Source organism: Candoia aspera, chromosome 6, assembly GCF_035149785.1.
Source record: "Candoia aspera isolate rCanAsp1 chromosome 6, rCanAsp1.hap2, whole genome shotgun sequence".
Taxonomy (NCBI): Eukaryota; Metazoa; Chordata; class Lepidosauria; order Squamata; family Boidae; genus Candoia; species Candoia aspera.
This window is the reverse complement of record NC_086158.1, coordinates 10,573,705-10,594,836: the sequence shown is the minus strand read 5'-3', so window position 1 is coordinate 10,594,836 and position 21,132 is coordinate 10,573,705. Positions and strand designations below refer to the sequence as shown.

The following is a 21,132-nucleotide window of genomic DNA, read 5'->3' as shown; positions in this document are numbered from 1 at the left end:
CTGTATCCTTGCTCTTAGCTAGAGTAGATGATTGGAAAAAGTATGTCTCTGGTTTTGATGCTTCCTCCAATCTGTCTTATTATTTTGTTTTACCAAATTTACCCAGAAATGTTATCCTTTAGGGATTGAGAAAGACAGAAATGTAGCAGGGCAGTTCAAGATGTAATTCCAGAAGGGACTTCTCATGAACAATAGGTCAATAAATGTGTCCAGAAGTCAGTCAGCCTGGAACAATACTCAATAGTCAAAGCTGTCCAGAAGTCAAAGCTAACTCAGTCCAAGTCTTAGCTGAGTTTCCAGTGGGCCAAAACAAGAAAACCAGAGTCAGGGTCTAACTAGCAAAAAATCTGTACAGCCAGAAGATCTGTCAGGCAGTTAAGATTCAAGATGCAACAATAACCAAAAAATACAGGTCTGCATTAGGCATTACTTTCAACAAGTTACTCCCAGAGCTTGATCCTGAAGGCTGTAACCACCTTGCCCTTATGTAGCTGGTGCTCAACATGCCTGCTCTACCTGCAAGACCATCACAATATTTTGTTACCCTCCTTCACTCAGCTGGTGTCCATTAAGCTGATTTAGCTGCCAGACTATCCAGGTGTATAGAGATTCTCTCAAGCTTGACAACCTCACCTGACCTCCTCCTCCCTCAGCCTCTGGTGAGGTCTACCAGCTATGGACTATATAAATCCAGATAACCATTAAATGGTAGCAGACTGCTAAAGATTTCTATATCTCTTTCCTGCTGTCTAGTGGTTGTCCAGATTTTTGCACCCCAGTTCTGGTAATCCTAACTCATGTGAGGTCATGACAAACACAGGGGCACCTCAGTTCTCTGAATCTTTGGAGCAGATCCACCTTGAATATATGTTCTGAGTGAGCCTTTTGCAATGGACTGGAATTATCTCCTCCTCCTCCTCCCCCTCCTCCTCATGTTTTGGCCACCCAACTCCAATACAGATTCATCCATGCATAGTCCTCCCTTATATTAATATTAATAAATATTCCAGAAGAGAGATGTAGTGGTGTGAATCATTATTTTATTCTTAAGATGGTGCAAGAAAGGGCTGAATCAAATACTTTAGTCCCCACTTGGCTCCCTTCTGTACAATTGCCAACAAATAATAATTAGATATTGATACACTGTGTCTGGTCATTGATTATGAATACAAGAGTTTCCTTTACAAGAACTCTTGTTCACATTCTAACAGGATGGTTGGGGTGGAAGAATTTCATCGCTGTGTGCATGTGACCATTGAGATTATAGTTTAGGGATTTATGACAGTGTGAACATTTAAGAATATGGTTTTCCTCTAGCAGTTGGGGGATGATGTAGTTTGTTAGGGAAGCTGATTTGTCTCTGAGGTGCTTGTTCATGAGCTAGGCATGAATACAGTATATTTAGATTTATTTGCCTTGGGATAGTTTGTTAGCAGCTCTTTGGACTATGTGATATCAAAGTTAAATGTATTCTTTTGAGAAGAAAATAGCATGCTTCAAACATCTGTTGCATCCAAGGCCCTCCAGGTGTTACTGTGGCACAGCTCCCAGCTGTCCCTACCAACGTGACCAATAATGAGGGATACTGATCATCAGTCAGCAACACCCAGATAGCCACCCATGGACTGCCAGAAGAACAAACAAATCAGTTTTAGAAGAAATACAACCAGAATGTTCCCTAGAGGCGAAGATAAGTAGGCTTAGACTCTCATACTTTGGGCACATCATCGGGAAAGACCGATTGCTTGAAAAGGACATCATGTTTGGTAAAGTTGAGGGCCAGTGGAAAACAGGAAGACCTTCAATGTGATGGATTGATACAATTACCGCAACAATGGATGCAAACATTGGAACAGTCAAGCATATGGCGCAAGACTGAACAGCATTTCGTTCTGTTATACTAGGGTCGCCATGAGTTGTAAACGACTCAACGGTAACTAACAACAACAACAACCCTTATTTAACCAAGGGTTCCCTGGCTCACAAATACCTGAGCAACGGAGGGGCAAAACATTAGAAGCTTGAAACCGGCCTTTCCAACTGCAGCAGAAAAGAGCTGTTTCAATGCAGAATGGTTACAGTGATGTTGGAACTGCCTGTCTCAGACCTAAAGCATCTGTTTTGAACATAAAACATTCTGCACACCTCAGATGAGTTAGCTTTGCTGCTGATGGAAAAACTTCTTAGAACATCAAATTTTATTGGAATAAAAACTGTTTTTATTTACAACGAGCCAGACTTTCAAAAACAGGGAACACTGCTGAAATGTTATGCTGTATATGTGCCTTTGAAATTGGCATGAGAAATGCAGAAAGGTTAACTTGATTGGGTATAGAAAAAATCCTGAAGGGGTTATGTGCAAAAACCATGGAATAATGGAATTAAGATCCTGCTTGCCTCTGTTGTCTGTGCTTTGGGATAATGATTTCTAAGTCTTTTTTAATCTACGTGTTTGGCTACAAAGTTACAGAGTGCAACATTGATTTAATGGGCCATATGGTGGAATGGATGTTAGCTAAATGCAAACTTCTATTAAATTTGAATGTTGATAATTAATGTAATTTATGTCATTCGCATAATTACATAATTTTCCTCATTGGTGTCAATTGTGTCAATGTTCATCATTTGCAGTACATAGAAGACCAAAATTGACACAAAAGATGTTAATTATATAATTATGCAAATGGTGTCAATTGATGAAAAGGCCATGAATTACATCAGTAGGACAGGCAACTCAACTATGGAAATAATGGACTTTGTCCAAAACCTGCTGAATAGGAGTCTGTAAAATCAAGGTTTTAAGGTATTATTTTAGAAGTCATTATTTTGCTTCAGTAGGACTTTATGTTTGCAAACAAAGGGGAAAAATATCCTCGTCTTATTGGGTAACAGTATGACAAAGTTAAATAGTTATTGGTCATAGCAAACTGTTCCCTTTATTCCTTATTGATTTTAACTGCATGGAGCTGAGTGAAATTAGTCTTGCTTTCCAGAAGTGTGATGATGGTTTGTGATGGTTGTGATAATTTATTTCACTGGAACATTTGGTACACACATGAGGATTTGTTGATGTAATCCATCACACAAGTACACAGTGTATATCTCAGCCAATCACAACTGGTAATCTTTCATTCATCAGTAGGAGAGACAACTCAACTTTGAAAATAATGAACTTTGTCCTTTAGCCCAAACTGAAATTTATTTAGTGCTACCTAGAAAAATTGGAAGCAAATAGTGAGATGTTTCTACTGATTGTCTGGATTTTTGCTGCCCGATATGGTATGCCTAGGATAATATTTCAACATATACTGTACTAAAAATGGCTGTGATATAAATTTCTGAAGTTGACGTTGGGCAGAGTCAGATTCTTTGAATTTTCCCATGCAGAGTGACTCCATAAAGGAACCTGACTCTGATCAACATGGTTGCCATTACTAGCACCACTTGTCAATAGTAACAAATACGATGCTGGTTGGCCAAAACACATGCTTGCTACAGTTATACCAATCTCAGCTGGGAAACAGCACTTGTGACTATGGATGTGGAACATTTGAAAACATCCACAGTGGAAATTTTAAGTTACAAGTTTACAAGACTTGTCCTTAGCTGCCAGTTGCATATTTCCAAATGAATCTGTTGCATAGTTCCTTTGTTTTCATTCTTGGGGCAGATTTACTAGTTTTGAGATACACTGCTATGCAAAATTATGGTAGAACTGGATGTGCCTCTTAAATTCATCCCTTGGTCACACTAATCTTCAAACTGAGTCAGATCACAGTTCTAGGTCTTTCCTTGTCACTTGAGGTTGACTACTGTATCCTTGGGGTTGTTTGTAATTTTGATGAGTTTTGCACTGTTCAGAATTATTTGCTTGAATTCCTGTTCTGGAGAGGATTTGTCTGACATGAAGAAACAATATAAATGAGTTACCATTCTTTTAAATTAAAAAACAAACAAACTTGCATCTCCTGGTTCACGTTGTCTTTTTTGTGACCACGATTTTCAACAGATCTGCTATGACTACCTCTTCCATCAAAATCTATGCCTCTCTTGTGGGAAGGTTCAATACAAGGAAAGCTTTCATCTGGTTCCTCAGCATAATTTAGTAAAAATAAAACAAATTAACTTCAGGTAGTAAGAAAGGCATCACCCCAAGCAGAAATAAATAATGCAGATTTCCAGCTAGCAATGAACTTGAAGCCACAGAGAAAGTTTATTTTTTTAAAACTTATTTAAAAATTGCACAATTTTATAGAAATACAGGAAAGTAAAACAGGAAGGCATGCTTCCATTACTGTACAAAAATACATTTACTGTGGTGCTCTGCAAGTTTTGTCAGCCGTATAAATTAAACACACTAAATATCCATACAGTTCCAAGATAAAGTTGCATTAATGAGCATAACAAAAAAAAATCACTTTAAAGATGCAGTAAACTATAGAATTTTGTATTTGCTGCTAATAATGCACTAAATATATGGAAGCAATTTTTTGCTATTGTTTGGAGACTAACTTTAAACTCTTTATTCGAAATTAGCCCAATCCAGGTTTATCCTATACAATGAAAAATGAATGGAAAAAAACCCCCAGGGATTATTCTGCTCATACTTGCATCTTTGTCGTTTAGTCTGTTATAAGCTTCTAATTTTGCAAAATTGGTGCATGTGTTGTCCCACTTGGTTGTTCACTGCAGCCGATACATCTTTCAATCAAATATGATCATATGGAACGCTAGCTTTTAGGCAAAGCTTCAGACTTGGCAACAATCTTACCTCTGGCCAAATTACATGTTACGTTATTCATATTTACCTGGCCATTGACCAAATAACTATTGTTAATTGATTATATTTTAAAGCAATTATTAAATTGCCCTTTTTAATTTAAAAAATGGCCAGATCCTGCAGTCTGTAAAGCATGTCCCCAATCAGATGAAGGAATGCCATTACCTTATGTTCTGAACATTCTCCCTGCCCTACCAGCTGCTAACAACAGGTAATGGGGGCAAAGGTGGAATGAGCAACATCTCTGCATAGAAAGTGCAGATTCAAAGGCTGATTCCTTCAAAATAAAAATGGCCAATTAAGCATGCTTTTTAAACATACTTAATTACTACACAGTGTAGTTTGGCCTTGAATGTGTGACCCATGTGTGCTAACATTTAGAGATGTTGCCAGAACTGATGCTGAAGTCTCCTACCTCCCGAAGTATGAAGGTTCATGTATTGTGGCTTCCCCAACTGGTGCCCATCAGTTGACATCCAACACATCTAGAAGGCACCAGGTTGGAGAAGGAGGCTGGCACTGCATACAATGATGTCAATCCTTTGAATGTATTTTCCATGTGCCAGCAGTCAATGACATAGAGGAAAAACATGTAACATTCTGAACATTTTGACAAAAGAACTGCACTCATTAGAGCAAATGATTCCCCTTCTTTTCCAATTTATGTTACAGTCCAATATTTGCAGGATTGATGCTTACACAAATTAAATTATATATCACAATGTAAACGAGGGCAGGTTTTTCAGACTTTTTTCTTACTGTAGTTTAAAAGAAGACCCTGCAAGTTTCCTGCAAGGTAATTGACCTTAAATTCCAAACATCACACAGCAAAAGCAGGCACAAGATTCTCCTGAAAATTTATATGCTTGAGTTTCATCTTTATATATATATAAAGATATATAAAGAATATACATATACATACATACATACATATATATATATAATATAGATCTTTATATACATACATATACATTTCTTTATATAAAGAAATATATAAATATTTCTTTTAAATGTATAGCTGGTAGCATACAGATATTTTAAAAGCTGCAAACTTAAAATGCAGTCTTCATCTTGCCTATGATGCAAGTCCTAGAAATTATGCAGGCAGAGGAATAGGAAACAGATAAATACTGAGGTCTCTCAAACACATGAGCCTTTGACTAGTCAGTAGAAATTTAAGACCTGAGGCTGATTCACATACACATTGGCCTCACTTCACTCTTCTGCCTTGTGGGTCTATTACCTGCTGCTAACTTATACGCTGCCTTGATTTGGAGGGTAGTCTTTGCTCGAGAAAGTCTAAAAGTTATTTCTAAGATTGGCTCTGTGAAGACTTCCATTCTCAGGCCATGACCTGATGCTAACGGGATGAGTCACTGTGGACCCAGCTTTCCTTTTTTACCATAGCAGAGACAAAGATTGGGAGGGGCAGCAAAAGGAATCTTGAATGCAGAACTATACAGCACTGTGGTGACCTCATCTCTCTCTTGTCTATACATTACAGGCATGCACACACAGACACATACACTTGTGCACTTCTCCTTTCACTCAAGTTTCACACTTCAGTGAGCAGCCTTCACACTTGTAAGATACAGTCTGTGGAGCAACCTTTCCGACCTTAGGTGCCTTTCAGAGCTGTCAGAATTAATGTGCATCATCCTCAGATAATATGGCAGATGCTGGGATTTTAGGGGACACTAAGTTGGGGAAGCTGCTATACAGTATGTTTTGCTCTCTCTAGTTTTATTTGTGAACCAACAAGCCTGCATCGAGCCAGAGAGGAGAACTTTGGCTTTCTAGAAGTGACCTACCCAACAACTTTCAATAGGGAGGGATGTTGGGAGTTGAAGTTCAGCTACATAGTCTCTGACTGAGCCCATTTCCATTATATAAAAATAGCCTTAAAGACCTAAATGATTTCTGCTTCATTACATCTGTTGTGTGACATGAATATATTTGGGTCCTTCCATCTGTGTAACCTAGTGGTACTTTATCTTCCCCAACACTTGGGAACATGGTGATTGTTACACTGTCAGCTTAATGCTTCTAATTCTCTCACGACTGCTACAATCCCATGTCTTAATGATACATCTTCCATGCCAGTAAAGATGGATGTATTCCATTTTTAATTCCTTTGTTCACGGCTTGATGTCAACCCTTGCCAAGTCTACATTTTTAGCCTCAAAGGATTTCTGACAGAGATCCTAGCAATTCCAGGACATTTTGAGAGTTGAGACAAACAAAATGGCATATGTGCCCTAATTTGACAGCCCAGAGGGTAGTAACTGTGGTTTGCCAGTCTTTATGGCAATCATTATTCTGAATGCGTTAAGGCTATAATTCCCAGAATTTCCAACCAGCATGGTTTCCATATTGGGGAAGGATGATGTAATTGTTTTCCAAAGTTGGATATAACAATAACAATAACAATAATAGTAATAATAATAATAATAGTAATAATACAATTAAGATAAATTTCTTGGAGGATAAGCACCGATGGTTTCTTCCCACTTTTATCTCCTTTCTATGCACTAATCAAAGTGACATAAGCCAGATCCCTTCTTCTTAGAAGACTTCTTAGCTAGTTAGGCATATCTTTACCTAAGAAAAGCAAACTGTTGCTTGGTGTACTAATTTTGTTTGCTCAGGGACTGGTTAAGCCATGCACAGCATATACTAGTCTTTAAAAAGATCTTGCAAGCATTATAGTAGCACACTTCTGTTAAATATGGCTACATGCAGTGTACTGGTACCTGAGAGCCTATGTTTTTTGTTTTCAAAAAAATATCACCTCTTTTGCACAAATTTTTACCTCTATAAGAGCAAAACACACACTCTCTCTCACGAACATATATACATGCACATACACACCTATAAGAAGGGAGAAGAAGAATGGTAGCGAGATGGTATATTTGCTAACTGAAATAGATATAGCTGCTCATGTATTTAAATAAAGAAATTTCAGTGGGCTGTAAAAACAATTCAGCAAACCCTTGATTTAACAGGGGAATGAGGGAAAGGGGAGCCCCTTAGATCCAAATGACTATTAAAGGGCAAATGGGATTTTCCACTTACGTAGTACCATTTGATGCATGTATAAATTGGCAAATGGGTTTTTGTAAAATGGAATTATGCATGCATAAAATGGAGGAAAGATTTTTGTCTATTAAATCCAAAATCCACTAAACTGAAGTCCAGTACATTGAAGATTTATTGTTTTTGCAAGGGAAAAGCTTAAACACTTAAAACATGAAATTAAAACAAAAAGGCTGCTTTTTAAGTGGTCTGCCAGAGCAATGGGAAGAGGCTCAGACAGCAGCTGGTAACATTTTGAAGGCGCTGAAGTTCTGTGTTGAATTTCTTCTCCATCCTATAACCTTGAACCATTTTACTGATGCTGTTGCTCCACTCATTAACAGCTAACAGAAAGAGAGGCAGGGAAGTGACTTGGATAGACTTGCATTGAAAAAGGAGAGAACAGAGTGACCTTTATACCAGGATGACCATTTTGGTGGCAGCCCTGAGTGTTGCTGAGTGTTGTGTGTCATGCCACCACAATTCAGCCACCAATAAGGTCCAGCAAGTCCCAATGCAATTCATATCATTGTTACAAGACGGACAGTAAAGAAATACGACAAAGAAATAAATGAAATAAATAGTTCTGATTGAACGGTATAATGGGAAACGAAATATTCAGTCATGTAGGCAACACCTCTTCAAAGGTCCTTTTCTGTCCCTGCATCCTCTCTCCCTTAAGGTACCATTCATCCCATTACGTTGAGATTCCAGTCTCCTATGAAAGGGCATAATGGAGTGTTTTCAATCTCGCTAATGAACTGTTGCATCTTGACTCTGAGATCTGTCAGAGAGGCAGGGAAGGTGTTTGCTCGCTAGCCATAAAAATAAATGGCAGTTTCCACCAGATATGCACTGATAGCTTTACAACCTCATTGCAGAGTGGAGGGTGGTGAGGGAAACAGAAAGATGGATTGCAGCATTTACATCTAACTGTTATTGCGTCTGCTAAGGTCCCTGGTTATTAGAACTGAATAGCCTTCCTTTGGGGGTATGTGTTGAAAATACATTTGCTCTGACCCTGTGTTTTTGGGCTAGTGGAAAGCCTTACAAGTTGATCTGTGGATGCATGTTCAGCAATAGGAGTGGATACTTGTGACTGTTAAAAAAGAGATCCCAGATATTTGCCTCCACCTGAATATATAGTATAGGGGAAAAACAAACCTGCCACCCCTCCCCCATTTTTAAAATAATCTCATCCACCTCTGAGTATCATTGCTGAAAATTGACAGCATGTTTTTCCAGCGCTTTGAACCCCACAAAACCTGTAAAATGAACTCTAAAATGGGAAAACACTGTTGGAAGGGCCCAATCACTCTTTCCCCATCCAGAATATGCAGAAAAATCCCACTGAAGGTACCCCCCACAACATGTAACACTTTGTCTATGAATTAAGGGGATTTTTTCATGAGGCACTTTATTGTCTTGAGGTACCTTTGAATTCACCAGACCAACAGATCACATGCTGCTGCACATGTCTTTTAATGGAGGCTGGACTTGCTTATTTCCTGGTGGACTTGAGTGGTATTTTTACCTCCTTTTAGCACTGACCAAAGATCTAGGGTGTGATCACATTTCTATCAAGGATGGTAAGCCATTTTGCATTCCACTTGCAACATTTTTATTACAGCCATAGAAAAGTAGGGCGGGGTGAGAGTTGCTTTAGTGTTTGTTTGTCAAAGCAGGAGTTGTACCCATCTGCGCATTTTCTTGAGATAGGTGAGGAAAGGGATGTACCTTCTCTCATTGCTGATATTTGCCATCAGCGTTCTATCTGTGCTCCACCATAATTGTGAAACTTCTATTTCATTTTTAAAGGTAGCCATTTAAAGTTCTTCCTGTGCTGAAGGGTCATTACTGACCCTTTATGCCAATACAACTACATCTGTATCTTTTGCTTTTGAAGAATTAAAAGCATGGCATATTGTCTTCCTTTATCAGAAAAACAAGAAAGCTCGATTAAAGTGCAAGTTTCATAAATTCTAGCTAAGTTGAGCTCTGCTCAAAACAAGGTTCAGCAAATACAGTGGCCAGATACCTGCCAAAGGAATAGTGCAGCCAGCTGCTGAACATTCCAGTTTCTTTTCACCATAGTTGTGGCCAACAGTGTTGGCCTGTTCAATGAAGGAAGCACGTTGCAGTTGTCTAGCAACTGTATAAAACCCTCCCTGACCACTTTGGGGGTCATCTTGAACTGATTCCAGTTACATCCTGGCATTCTTAAGTAACAATGACTTCCAGCCCAACATTTCGGTTTATTTCAGAAATACCCAAAACAGATGGTTGAAAGCTAATATTCTGAACCAAGCTAGGTGTCAAATGTCAGGTGGGCGGTGTTTGGATCTAGAAAGACAAAAGGGGCAGAATGCACCCAGATACCTGTCCAAGGTGCCCAGTTAGGTCCAGCCCTACTCATACTTACCCCAACATCTAGTGCAAATAGCAGTTTACAATTGTGTGACACAGCCCTGTTAGATATTATTTGACATGCACATTCTCTGTGCGTGCAGAATTCTTTTGGAATCTCATGAGAACTCTGTTTTGGAGGGGTTCACAGGATCAGCTTTCAGAATAAAAATTCAGCTAATATAATTTAAATCCCTAGGTATCTGTCAGTTTAATACATTAATGGAGAAAACACAGCTATCTAACATGCACATATACTGAGGATCACATCTGTGGAAAAAAGACCTTGAGGCAAGTTACCAATTTTCCCCATTGATGCTCTGTTTCAAGGGCAGAAGATCCAATGGACTAGTAGGACTCTTTAGGAAAACTTGCCCTTTGTTCCTGGCTTATGTGCTCTTGAGTCTCTGTAGCATGATGGGCAACCTATCAGTGCATGTTGTACAGAACACGCGTGAGGTTGTTTCTCCAAATGCTGTAACATATCACAATAGCTGTTCTTCTCTTAATTCTGTCGTGAACATTCAAACCCCATCAGATGGTATGTACAAAATGTTGTGCTTATGAACGTGTTTTCTGAAGATCTGATGGAATCTGCAGATCCTTCACACTGGAGAGTAGTCCAAATGGCTTGTTGTTGATGTTGTTGTTCAGGTCGCAAATGTAATGTTTCCTCCTCCTGTAGAACATTAGATGATTTATTTGGAAGGTGTGTCTATGTGTTTGTGTGTGTGTTATAGAGGGAAAGAGTGAGAATGGGAGTGAGTGTAGTTAAGACTTGATGTTGAAAGCTTTTAAGAGCACATCCAGGTCACCCACATTAGCAGCCTGGAAAAGTTCTGGCTGGTCCATCATAGACAATGCAATCCGGAGAGCAGCCCAAATATTACCTGAAATTACCGGATGAGATACCTGCTGTTGATTCCGACTTTTTCGTTGGAGATTGAGAGCTGTGAGGAAATTGCTCACCGCCTCTCTATGGGTTAGAAAAAAGCAGAACATGCTCAAAAAGAATCCACCATTTCTACAATGTCTAAGAACCAAGCTGTTAGTATTTTGATTTTTTTCCCTTTCTCACGTAAGGCAACTCATTTGAAGCATCACTTGGCCATGCACATTTTAAAAAATTATTCACATAAAGATAAGTTCTGACTTATCAAACAAACCTTATGCCCTTCGGATTGAAATGCTGATAGCTATCAAATACACCTTGAAATCTTTCTTGAATATTAAACCCAGGAGCAGAACATCAAAATAAATTTACATATACTGTTTGGTTTTAGATATTTTTAGTAGAATATGCATTTTTGTAAAGTCTTTCTTGGTTTTGCTCTTGAATTTTCCTTTGTAAAGCAAAGTTATAAACATAAACATTTAATTTTTTGTCCTTATGAACCTCTTTCAGATTTGCCCCTTCTTCAGGTTTGCCCTTTATTCTTTCCAAGAAAATATTGTCCCTGTACCCATGCCCCTTCTTAACACATCAATCAGAAGACAATTGAAACTTTTGTTTGTTTTGTGCCTTCAAGTCAGTGTGGCTCCTGGTGACTGCCTGGACTAGTCCCTGCAGTTTTCTTGGCAAGGTTTTTCGAAAGAGGTTTACCATTGCCTCCTATTCTACTAAAAATATCTAAAATCAAACAGTATATGTACATTTATTTTTAAAAAGACAATTCAATTTCCATATTTTTTACATGAATGTGAAAGACTGTGCATTAAGTGGTACCATTTGTATGTAAAAGTTAAATGACCAAAATAAAGGACAAAAGTGAGTTTTTGAAAAATAAATAGATCGAAAGGACAGCTTTCTGAAATAAAGGATGTATGCTCACTGTAGGCATGGCCAACAAGCAGATAAACAGATATACAGTAGGCATCAGGCTAGAAACCGGGAGACTATGAGTTCTACAACACCCCTACCAACACAAGCAGGGCAAGCCACAGTATATAAACTGAGAGCAAGGCCCACTCCCTCTTCGCACTGAAGATGTTGCCTAGTCTGGCAATGAAACGTCTGCAAGAAAACAACAAGGCTCAGAGAGCACCAAGGACTCCACAGTTCTAGTCCCACCTTTGGTGTCAAGCCAACTGTATGACCTTAGACTAGTCCTTTCTCTCTGTCCTAGGATGAAGAAGGCAATGGCAAACCATTTTCAAAACTGTTGCCAAGAAAACTGCAGGGACTAGTCCAGGCAGTTGCCAGGAGTCAAGGCTGACTTGAGGCACCCCAAAACAAAAAACAAAAACAAAACAAAAACAAAAAAAAAGAGACAGAAAGAAGTGGAATAGCATAAAGGCCCAGAGTGTGGGCATGTGCCAAGGACATCCAAGTTCAGATACTGCCATAATGACAATATTAGCAGGTGCTCTTCTGAGTCTATCACTGAATCTCCTGTATCTAAGGTAAAAACACCTGAGCTGAGACTTTCGAAGGGAAAAATATACCTGCCTTTGAATTTTGATATTAACTCCTATTCAGAAGTCTCTTTGTGGGAGTGAGTGGGTTCTTTTCCTGGTTACACTAGAGAACAGCAGTAGAAAGACAGGAGTAGGAAAATGACTTTTTCAATGGTCTCTTTCCATGTTTAAAGATGTTGAATCTGCTATACTAACCTATATGCCCCCAGGTTGATGCAGCTGATTCCTAAATTGTACCGGGACCTGATGAAGCCAGGTTGGATTTCTAAAGCTCGAGTGTAGGCTTCTACGGCTTCTTCACTTCGATCACCATTTGCTAAGGTTGCGCCTAGACGGTTCCACAAGGAATAATCCTGACAAGACAAAAACAATATGGATATAATTCTCATGCAGATAGCTTTGATTTTTTTTTTTTTGCCATCCTGTTCAAATGAATGAATGATGTGGATTGTTGAGGTTTTCCTACTAATAGATTAAGACTGCTATTGTGCCTAATCATTTTGGCCGGGTTAAAAGGTTGTATTAGATTGTCTCCTCTCATGTGCTTCATGCAAATCACCTGGGGGAGGAAACCTGCCCGGACTTGTTCTTACTTCCTTTTTTTTTCTCTGCCGGCAATGTAGGTGAGCAAGGCTTGCTCCAAAGGGAGCTAAGTCCTTTAAACATGTTTTGTTTTTGTTTTGCTTTCTGTAAATAAATTATTTTTATAGAAATGCTTGGTGTGTGACTTTTTTGACCTCTCCTGGGCTAAAGGCTTTCCCAGCATCTGCCAACATGGATAAGAGTAATTGTCTTCTCCTTTAACTAGTATGGCATGTAACTCAAGATAATTTTATCTGAGATTTATTCTATTTGTTTTTGTAGGTAAGCCAGAGATGGGAGAAAAACGAAACTATTTAAAAACAGGGCTTGCAATTAATGATTCACTTCAGGCTTATTAATGGCTGAAGTGATTGCTTATTAATAGTTTAAAGGACATTGGACAATAGAGAGAAGTGTAACTTTTAACGCTAAAGTGCAAAACTTACCTCTGGGCGCACAGTGAGGGCAGCGCTAAATGCATCTATTGCTCTGTTAAATTCCCCATTCAGATGAAAGAGCACCCCAAGTCCTGTTTGCAAGTCTGGGTCGATCAATTCACTGTTATGATGAGCTCCTTCCAGATATAACTCCTTCACTTCTTCCAGCAGTGAACTAGAAGTAGTACAGTGTAGAGATAAATGTACAGTAATGTAAGAGCAATGAAACTATGACCTTGTCCTCAGAATAGATGATAGAATTAATTTGCTCCCATGTTTCCCTCTGTTCTTCAAAGAACACATGATTTAAATGCAGGTTGAGTTGGGTGATGTTTCAGTGTCCCAAATTTTGCTTGTAAATCAGTTAATCAGGGATTATAGTTACCTTTCATCAGCTGCCTTTGACATCCGCCTGGGCAGTGCCGGAGACCCTTTCTTGCTTCGGAAGATGAATCTGTACTTGGGATTCTGCTTGATCCAGCTTCTTAGGACTTCACAGGCCTCCTGCTGGTGGCCAGTGTTTGTGAAGCTCACGGCTAAGGCCATGAGGGCTTTCAAGTTGTTTGGCTGAAGCTCTAAGCACCTGAGCAGAAGAAAAGGAAATCTGGTTAACCAGATCCTTCTCAGTGGGCTGAGGCCAGGAGTTACTATCACTAAGGCCTCCTGTTCCAAAAAGAACCACAAATGATGTACCAGCTGAAACTGGATGAATGCTCCCATGGCCATAGACTGCATCTACTGATCACGCAGTAGCTGAGAGTCAAAACACCAAAGTTGGAGGTTTTCTTTTTCAGGAAGTTGATTTATTGTGTGCCATTGTATCAGTGTTGACCCTTAGCAATCACATAGATAGGCCTTCTCTAAGATGATCTATCATGAACCTGGCCCTTCAGGTCTTCCATCAGCGTACCCATCACTGATCAAGACCATCCACCTTACTGCTGCTCATCCTGTTCTTCTTTTTCCTTCCATCTGTTCCAGCATTATCTCAAATCCAACAAAACCCCTGGCCCAGCTGCCCACAGGAGCTCATACTGCATATAACCCTTTCTATCTCCTTGATACCTAAAAATCAAATGGATCTCAGATGATAATAAAAGGTATAATCCCAGTCACCTCATATGGAATCCAAACTTAAGTAAATATATTTTATTTTATCTGTAAAATGTTTAGTAAACTGCAGGGAATGGGCCATCTTAAATCAGCTGGTTATCCTGCTGATAAGTGGAAAAGTACTGTTGGTTTGCTGATGATACCACCATAGGACAGGGCTGAACATGAACTCCTACCTGTAGTCTTATTAATTCACTAGTTTCATCCATCAGTGCTCTAAGGCATCGCTTTGGTTGCTGTGTCTTTCAGAACTCCTAAATTATGATTTCCCCCTTGATTAGCACACAGATGGAGGTCATGTGGAAGCCATTACATCCAAAGCCCTGATTGTCTGCATTCCAGAGTTCAACCAGGCATACTGTGGAGCTACTGTTAGCTAACCAGGAAAATCTCCAACCACCTACAGAACATCCTCCAGATCATTAAGGCACCTAGGGCAGACATCCTAATTTCTTCCCATCATAGGAGTTAATGAGTTGCATCTTGACCTGGGACTGATCAGATCATGGCAAAGGGCTAATGATGACAACTTCCACATTAAGATCACATGCAAACCCTTCCAAGACGAATCCTAGGCCTAATGTGATTGCCAGCATGAGTCAGGCCAAAAATAACCTGGGATAAGTTCATGTTGCTAAGGAGGCCCTGAAATTCCTGAATCATCCCAGTTTCCCCTTGCAGGGCATGGCGGCTGAAGTCTCAGTACCAAAAACCAAGGAGACTTCCCTATTATATACTGCTCTGGGCTGGATGGTTCATCATCAATATGATGTCCTACGAAACAGAATGGCAAAACAAGAGTACCAATAAATTATGGAAAATAATTGGGTCGCTGTAGATATTTCTCCAGCTCAAGTGAAAAGTCAATATTCTTTATTGACCTTTATTCTGGATTGGAGTTCATTCTTCCATGACATACCACTGGTGTTTGAAGCAATTATTTCATATTGCTTCATTATAAGAACAGCTTTGGTTAAGTCCATGAGCAGTGAGGCAGAACATTTCCAAGATTACCAGTCTAGTTGTATCCTTCAAGAACAGTTCTGGGTTCTTGTTCTTAAAATCTGCATCAAACTCCAGGAATTCAAACTAAGATATGTCAATGATTTCTGGAACCTCTTTCCCTCTGCAAGCAATAGGGCAGTATTTCTCAACCTCGGTAACTTTAAGACGTATGGACTTCAAGTCCCAGAATTCCCCAGCCAGCCACACATCTTAAAGTTGCCAAGGTTGAAAAACATTGCAATAGGGCAACCACTTGGATACCCAATGACAGTCTCCTGTCATTAGCATCACCTACCGTTGGAGGGCAACTATGGCGCCTTGCTCATTTTCATTCTCTGCTTGTGTTATTCCAAGAAACTGCCAGGCCTGCAAAATAGGGGGTGTTAGGATTATTCCATGCTAGGTACTGCATAATAAATTCTGGGATATTCTTTTGTTATGAATGCCATGTAGATCTTTATTTTAAAACGCAAGGCTGCAAAAAGCAAGGGAAGGTGAACAAAATCAGAAAATACAATCTGTAGGTTTGTCCTTTAGCTTTCTCCTACACTGTAACTTCCAGCCAAGGAACGAGAAGCTGTGGCTGCTGATAGAACCTGCTGGTGAGCCCTGTGCTATGAAGCCTCCACTGGCTTTGAAGACAGGCGCCGCCGAAAACTGATAGAAAACCCTGAGTGGCATCACAGAATACTACAACAATGGACTTCCAGTGCCCCCATTGTGCTAGACTCTGCACTTCCAGACTGGGACTGCAGAGCCACCTCCGTGTCCACAGATGAACTGTACAACAGCATGTCTTCTTCAAACCTGAAGGACTACCAACCATCCACAGTGGGTGGTTTAACTATCAGAATCATCTTGAAGCTCCATAAGATCAATGCATGGGGGCTGCTGTTTGCTACTACAAAGTGGTGCAGACAGCTATAACCTCCTTAATATCCCATCCCCAATTATTGGGGCAACCAAACCTACAATGTAGCAATGTGGCTTCTAACATGGAAGCTGCATTATCATCCAATAGCTGCATCTGCACACATGCTTACCCCTGTTATTGAATTATTCTATTTTCTTAGTTTGCTGAACTATAAAGTAAACCAGTGGCCCAGGGCCACCCAACAAATTAAGCCACAAGAAACTAATCAAGATTTACAGTAACTTAGCTCAGCAGGCATGCAGTCACTAGGTGTTTAACTGACCTGATGAAGAATGTTGTCTGAATGAACATAGCCACTGTCTTAGAAATCATACAATATTCTCTGCTTTTAGTGCTAACCATATATATGGTTACACACACACACACACACACACACACACACAGAAAGAGAATAGACAGACAGACAGACAGACAGACAGACAGACAGACAGATAGATAGATAGATAGATAGATAGATAGATAGATAGATAGATAGATATAGATTTTATGGGCAAAGGCTGGGCTCACATGACATAGCGAACCACAAACTAGATAACCATGGCTTGCCTAGCATATTGTGCAAACCAAATCTATGTGGTTAGTTTACGATTCAGTGAGATGTACAACTCCATACAGTTGGGTTAACTGAGTAAATCATAGCTGAATTAACCAGGGATTGCCATGATGTCCACAATGTACAGCCAAATGCCCTCTAATAGAGAATTGAGATGTTATTGTAGCAAAATTCATGAAATGTAGAATTAGATGTCTTGCAAGGAAAGGAAATGAACATGCAGAGGTCATATACCTCTAGAGTCATAAATTCTCTTAGATGCCCTACTATCCTAAATCCTAGAAGTTCTGGCTATGGAACCAATCAGGAGGGCAGCAATTCCAATTACCCTCAACGATTTGGTGCTCAAGAGAATGTAAAACAGTGTTAATCACATTCAAATTATATATACGTGGTAAAGCACCAAGGCCATCAAATACATTAGGGCTTTATCTCCAAAATGGCAAGCTCAAAAGTGAGGAAAGGTTGGGTTATTCTGATATGAATATCTTCCTTTCAAGGTAAGGATATGTGCCCTTTGATTAAGCTGATGACATGTCCATGGGTAGCATAGAGGATGACAAGAAAAGCTGTTTCAAAGAATATTCTAATAAAGGAATGAAACAAAACTCCAATCAAGGTACTAATGAAGAAGTAAAACACACACACCCCAAAACTGGTGGGGCAAGATAGTATATATAAACAGGCAGCAAACCCCACACTCACTCATACTGATAATGTCACCTAGTTGGGTAGTGAAACGTCTGCAAACAAACAACAATGCTCAGAGAGAATCAAGAACTCCAAAGCTGGTTCTCCAGCACTGACAAAGAACCAGAAGGGAATTTTTACTAGTTCCAGATATTCATCAGGGTGGATACCTCGGCATCATGTGGATCTTGGAGAATAGCTGCCTCCAAGTATAGGATGGTGAGGGGCAGGTGTCCTTCTTTCAGTTTTTTTAGTCCCTCTTCAAAAGCACCAGGCCAATCCTTGAAGGGGTTTTCAGTGTGAAAGTAATAGCCCTGAAAAAGAGAATTAATGTGTTGACCATTAGATAGCAAATCTTATTATAGAAAAGTATAAAGAGTCCCTCTTCTGGGGGGAGATGGACGGTGGCAAAATTGGAAAAATAAATAAATAAAATAAATAAAAGTATCCATGCAGTCCTATACGTATTTCGTCACAGGAAAGTCCCCGTGAGCCTGTGGGTGCAATTTAACTACACTAAAATGAAATCATTCATTCACTTGGATTCATTCATGAACGGGTTTTTCGTATGTGTCTGAACAACCGAAACATTATTATATGCAGTGGCTTATTTTGAACAGTAGGAAAATCTGTATGATCAACGAGATGATTCTTTTTCTTCTGAAAACATTTGATGTGTCAAATATACTACAGTAAGGGACAATGTACCTGTAACTGGAATTGCACACAGTGCATCTCCTCCTCCCCTTCTGCCTCCTCATCTTACAATTTTTCCCAGATGTGCAAGGGGCAACCACTGAACTGCAAGGGGGTGATGGTGGTGGATGGGATTGGACCCATACACTATAATGGTGGCTAATGATGGGAGAGGGATAGAGCCATAGTTTAAGAATGTGCCTGTTTTGCGCAGGAGCTCTGACAAGAGGGAGTTTGACTGTTGTGGTTCAGATAAAGTACACAGGTTAAACATATTTATTTATGACATTTATGACATTTATAGGCTACCCTAATCTGTTACGGTTCTGGGTGGCTTACATAATATAGAGTAAAAATACAGTGCAAAATCCAGAAAAAAACAGAATATCACACAATGAGTCCATTTAATTAAAAACCAGAACATTACACAAGGTTCATCGCCCCCTTGAGCTTAGGCCCTCAAGATAGACCCAGGTTTTAAGGGCTCATCGAAATAGATCCAGGGTAGGACGTTTGTATTAATCTCAGGGGGAAGGTGTTCCACAGGGTAGGTGCCATGAAGAGAAGGCCCATGTTCTGGGTCTCATGAGGTGACAGTTTTTAATCAATGGGACTCAAGCATTCCAATCTGCATCAGACAATGTTGGTTGAGTAAACATTCGGGATAGGTGGTCCTTCAGATAACCAGGCCCTATGTGATGATGTGCAAATGTGTCTTTTACTACTGAGTAGGGAGAGAGATTTCTAATCAAGCTCTCACAGCTGCCCCTAGGTTAGCCTTCTACCTCAGTTATCCTGGTCTGTGATTATAATAAAGATGTTCTCCTTTGTTCTGCTACCTCTACAATCCCAGGTTACCTTCTCATTAATGGAGACTGCCGCTTGTCCTCGTGCTTCTTGGCTTTCTGAAATCCACTTTCTGCGAGCCATTTCTTCCCACTCTGCCTGCATCTTGTCCCAAAACTCTGTGTCTGACTAGGGAGAAGAAAAAGCAAAGAGAACCAAAGAAAGCAATAACGAAACGTGGAAGAAGTAGAGTGGGAGAGACACCATTCTTTATGGCACCTCCTTAGCTATTTTTCAGTTTCCAAACTGAAAATCCGGAACCTCAAATGTCTTTAAATGTGGTCATCCTTGGGGAAGGGGGGGGGGTTAAAGGGGGAAGTGACATCATTTGTGTGATGCCACTGTGATGCATGTGACAATATTTTGGCTTCTACTAGAGGCCTAGGTCCTAAGCTGACGCTCTCCAGATGAAGAGGATGCAGATCTTAGGCTGTGTTCATATTGAGTTAACCCATTTCCAGCTTGGCACTATATACTGACCCATAAGTTCATAATTAACAAAGCCAGAAATAAGCGAAAGTTAAAACTAAACAATCTGCACACACCGTGCAAATGGATCTTTGAGATCTTTACCTGACCCAGGTAAAATTGCTGTGTGAACACAGCCTACAGATCTCCTAGAATTTCAGTCAGCTTGTGTGAAAGTTGGGAATGTCAGAGTTCTAATCCCAATACACTAGTAAAGGTGCCAGGTTGGGGAAGACTGATCTAGATGGTCACTGTAGATACTCATCCCAGTTTGCAAGTTTAAGATAGTCAAGGTGCTGTTCTTCCTTTGTCCAATCTTACTCTTATTTACTCAGGAGGAATTCCAACTGAGGTAGATCCTGTTCCCTTCATGGTCAACATGGCTGACATTCTTTTTATAAAAAAACAAATAAACACCCCACACCCCCGCAATTGTGCTCCATACAATTTTCTTAGCAGCAATACGGAAGAGGTTAGCTATTGTATTGGTTACCAGAATCCTGTTCAAATGCCAGTGCCCTATATAGCTGTCAGCCCTTTGAGGTAGTCCAGACAAGAAGCACAAACCATGAGTACTAACACTGCCTTTATTGTAAGGTTACAGTTACAGAATCTTTTAGGTCCAAAAGTACTTCTCCCCTCCTTTATTTTTACTTTCCAGAAAAGTAGGGAGGGTCCCTCCCGAGATGCTTCCCATGCCCCTTTTCCTTCTGTGGGCTGAGATACCTTTTGCATGAGGGTTGTCTAGGCTGCAGATCTTCCTCCTGCCTCCCAAGGTCATGTCCCCATGCCATTACAATAGCTCAGCTCCCACTTATCTGCCTGACACTCTCTCCAGTCTAGATCCTGCTTGTCTTGTGTAATCCTCCAGGAGGGGATGTTTAGGGTCCCCACTCCACAAGAGACTTAAGGTGTGGGTACGTGAGGCAGACCTGATAAGTGGAGGCCTTGATATTATGGACTAGCTTGCTCTGTAAGGTATGTTTAACCCACAACCTGCTGGTTTTCTACAAAGGTGTGAAAGGAGTTTTGTTCCAAGAAATGCTTAGGCACTACTGGTGGTGCTGCAGGGCCTTTTTGATTGGATTTTAGTGTGTTTTTATTTGGGTCTATGCTTATGTTTCAAGTT

The 21,132-nt window shown here is 40.0% G+C and overlaps 1 protein-coding gene across 1 annotated transcript in view; it reads right to left on the bottom strand.

Annotated features, from left to right (window-relative positions):
* Positions 1–11,019: 11,019 nt before the first annotated feature.
* Positions 11,020–21,132, bottom strand: part of PEX5L (peroxisomal biogenesis factor 5 like) — a 51,074-nt gene continuing 40,961 nt past the window's right edge. Inside the window, exons 8-14 of the mRNA XM_063307868.1 lie at positions 19,548–19,664; positions 18,164–18,307; positions 16,112–16,182; positions 14,084–14,281; positions 13,708–13,873; positions 12,875–13,032; positions 11,020–11,237 (exon numbers count right to left, since the gene is read on the bottom strand). Of these exons, the coding sequence (XP_063163938.1) occupies positions 11,033–11,237; positions 12,875–13,032; positions 13,708–13,873; positions 14,084–14,281; positions 16,112–16,182; positions 18,164–18,307; positions 19,548–19,664 (1,059 nt within the window). The 3' untranslated portion in view covers positions 11,020–11,032. The remainder of the gene's footprint in view (positions 11,238–12,874; positions 13,033–13,707; positions 13,874–14,083; positions 14,282–16,111; positions 16,183–18,163; positions 18,308–19,547; positions 19,665–21,132) is intronic.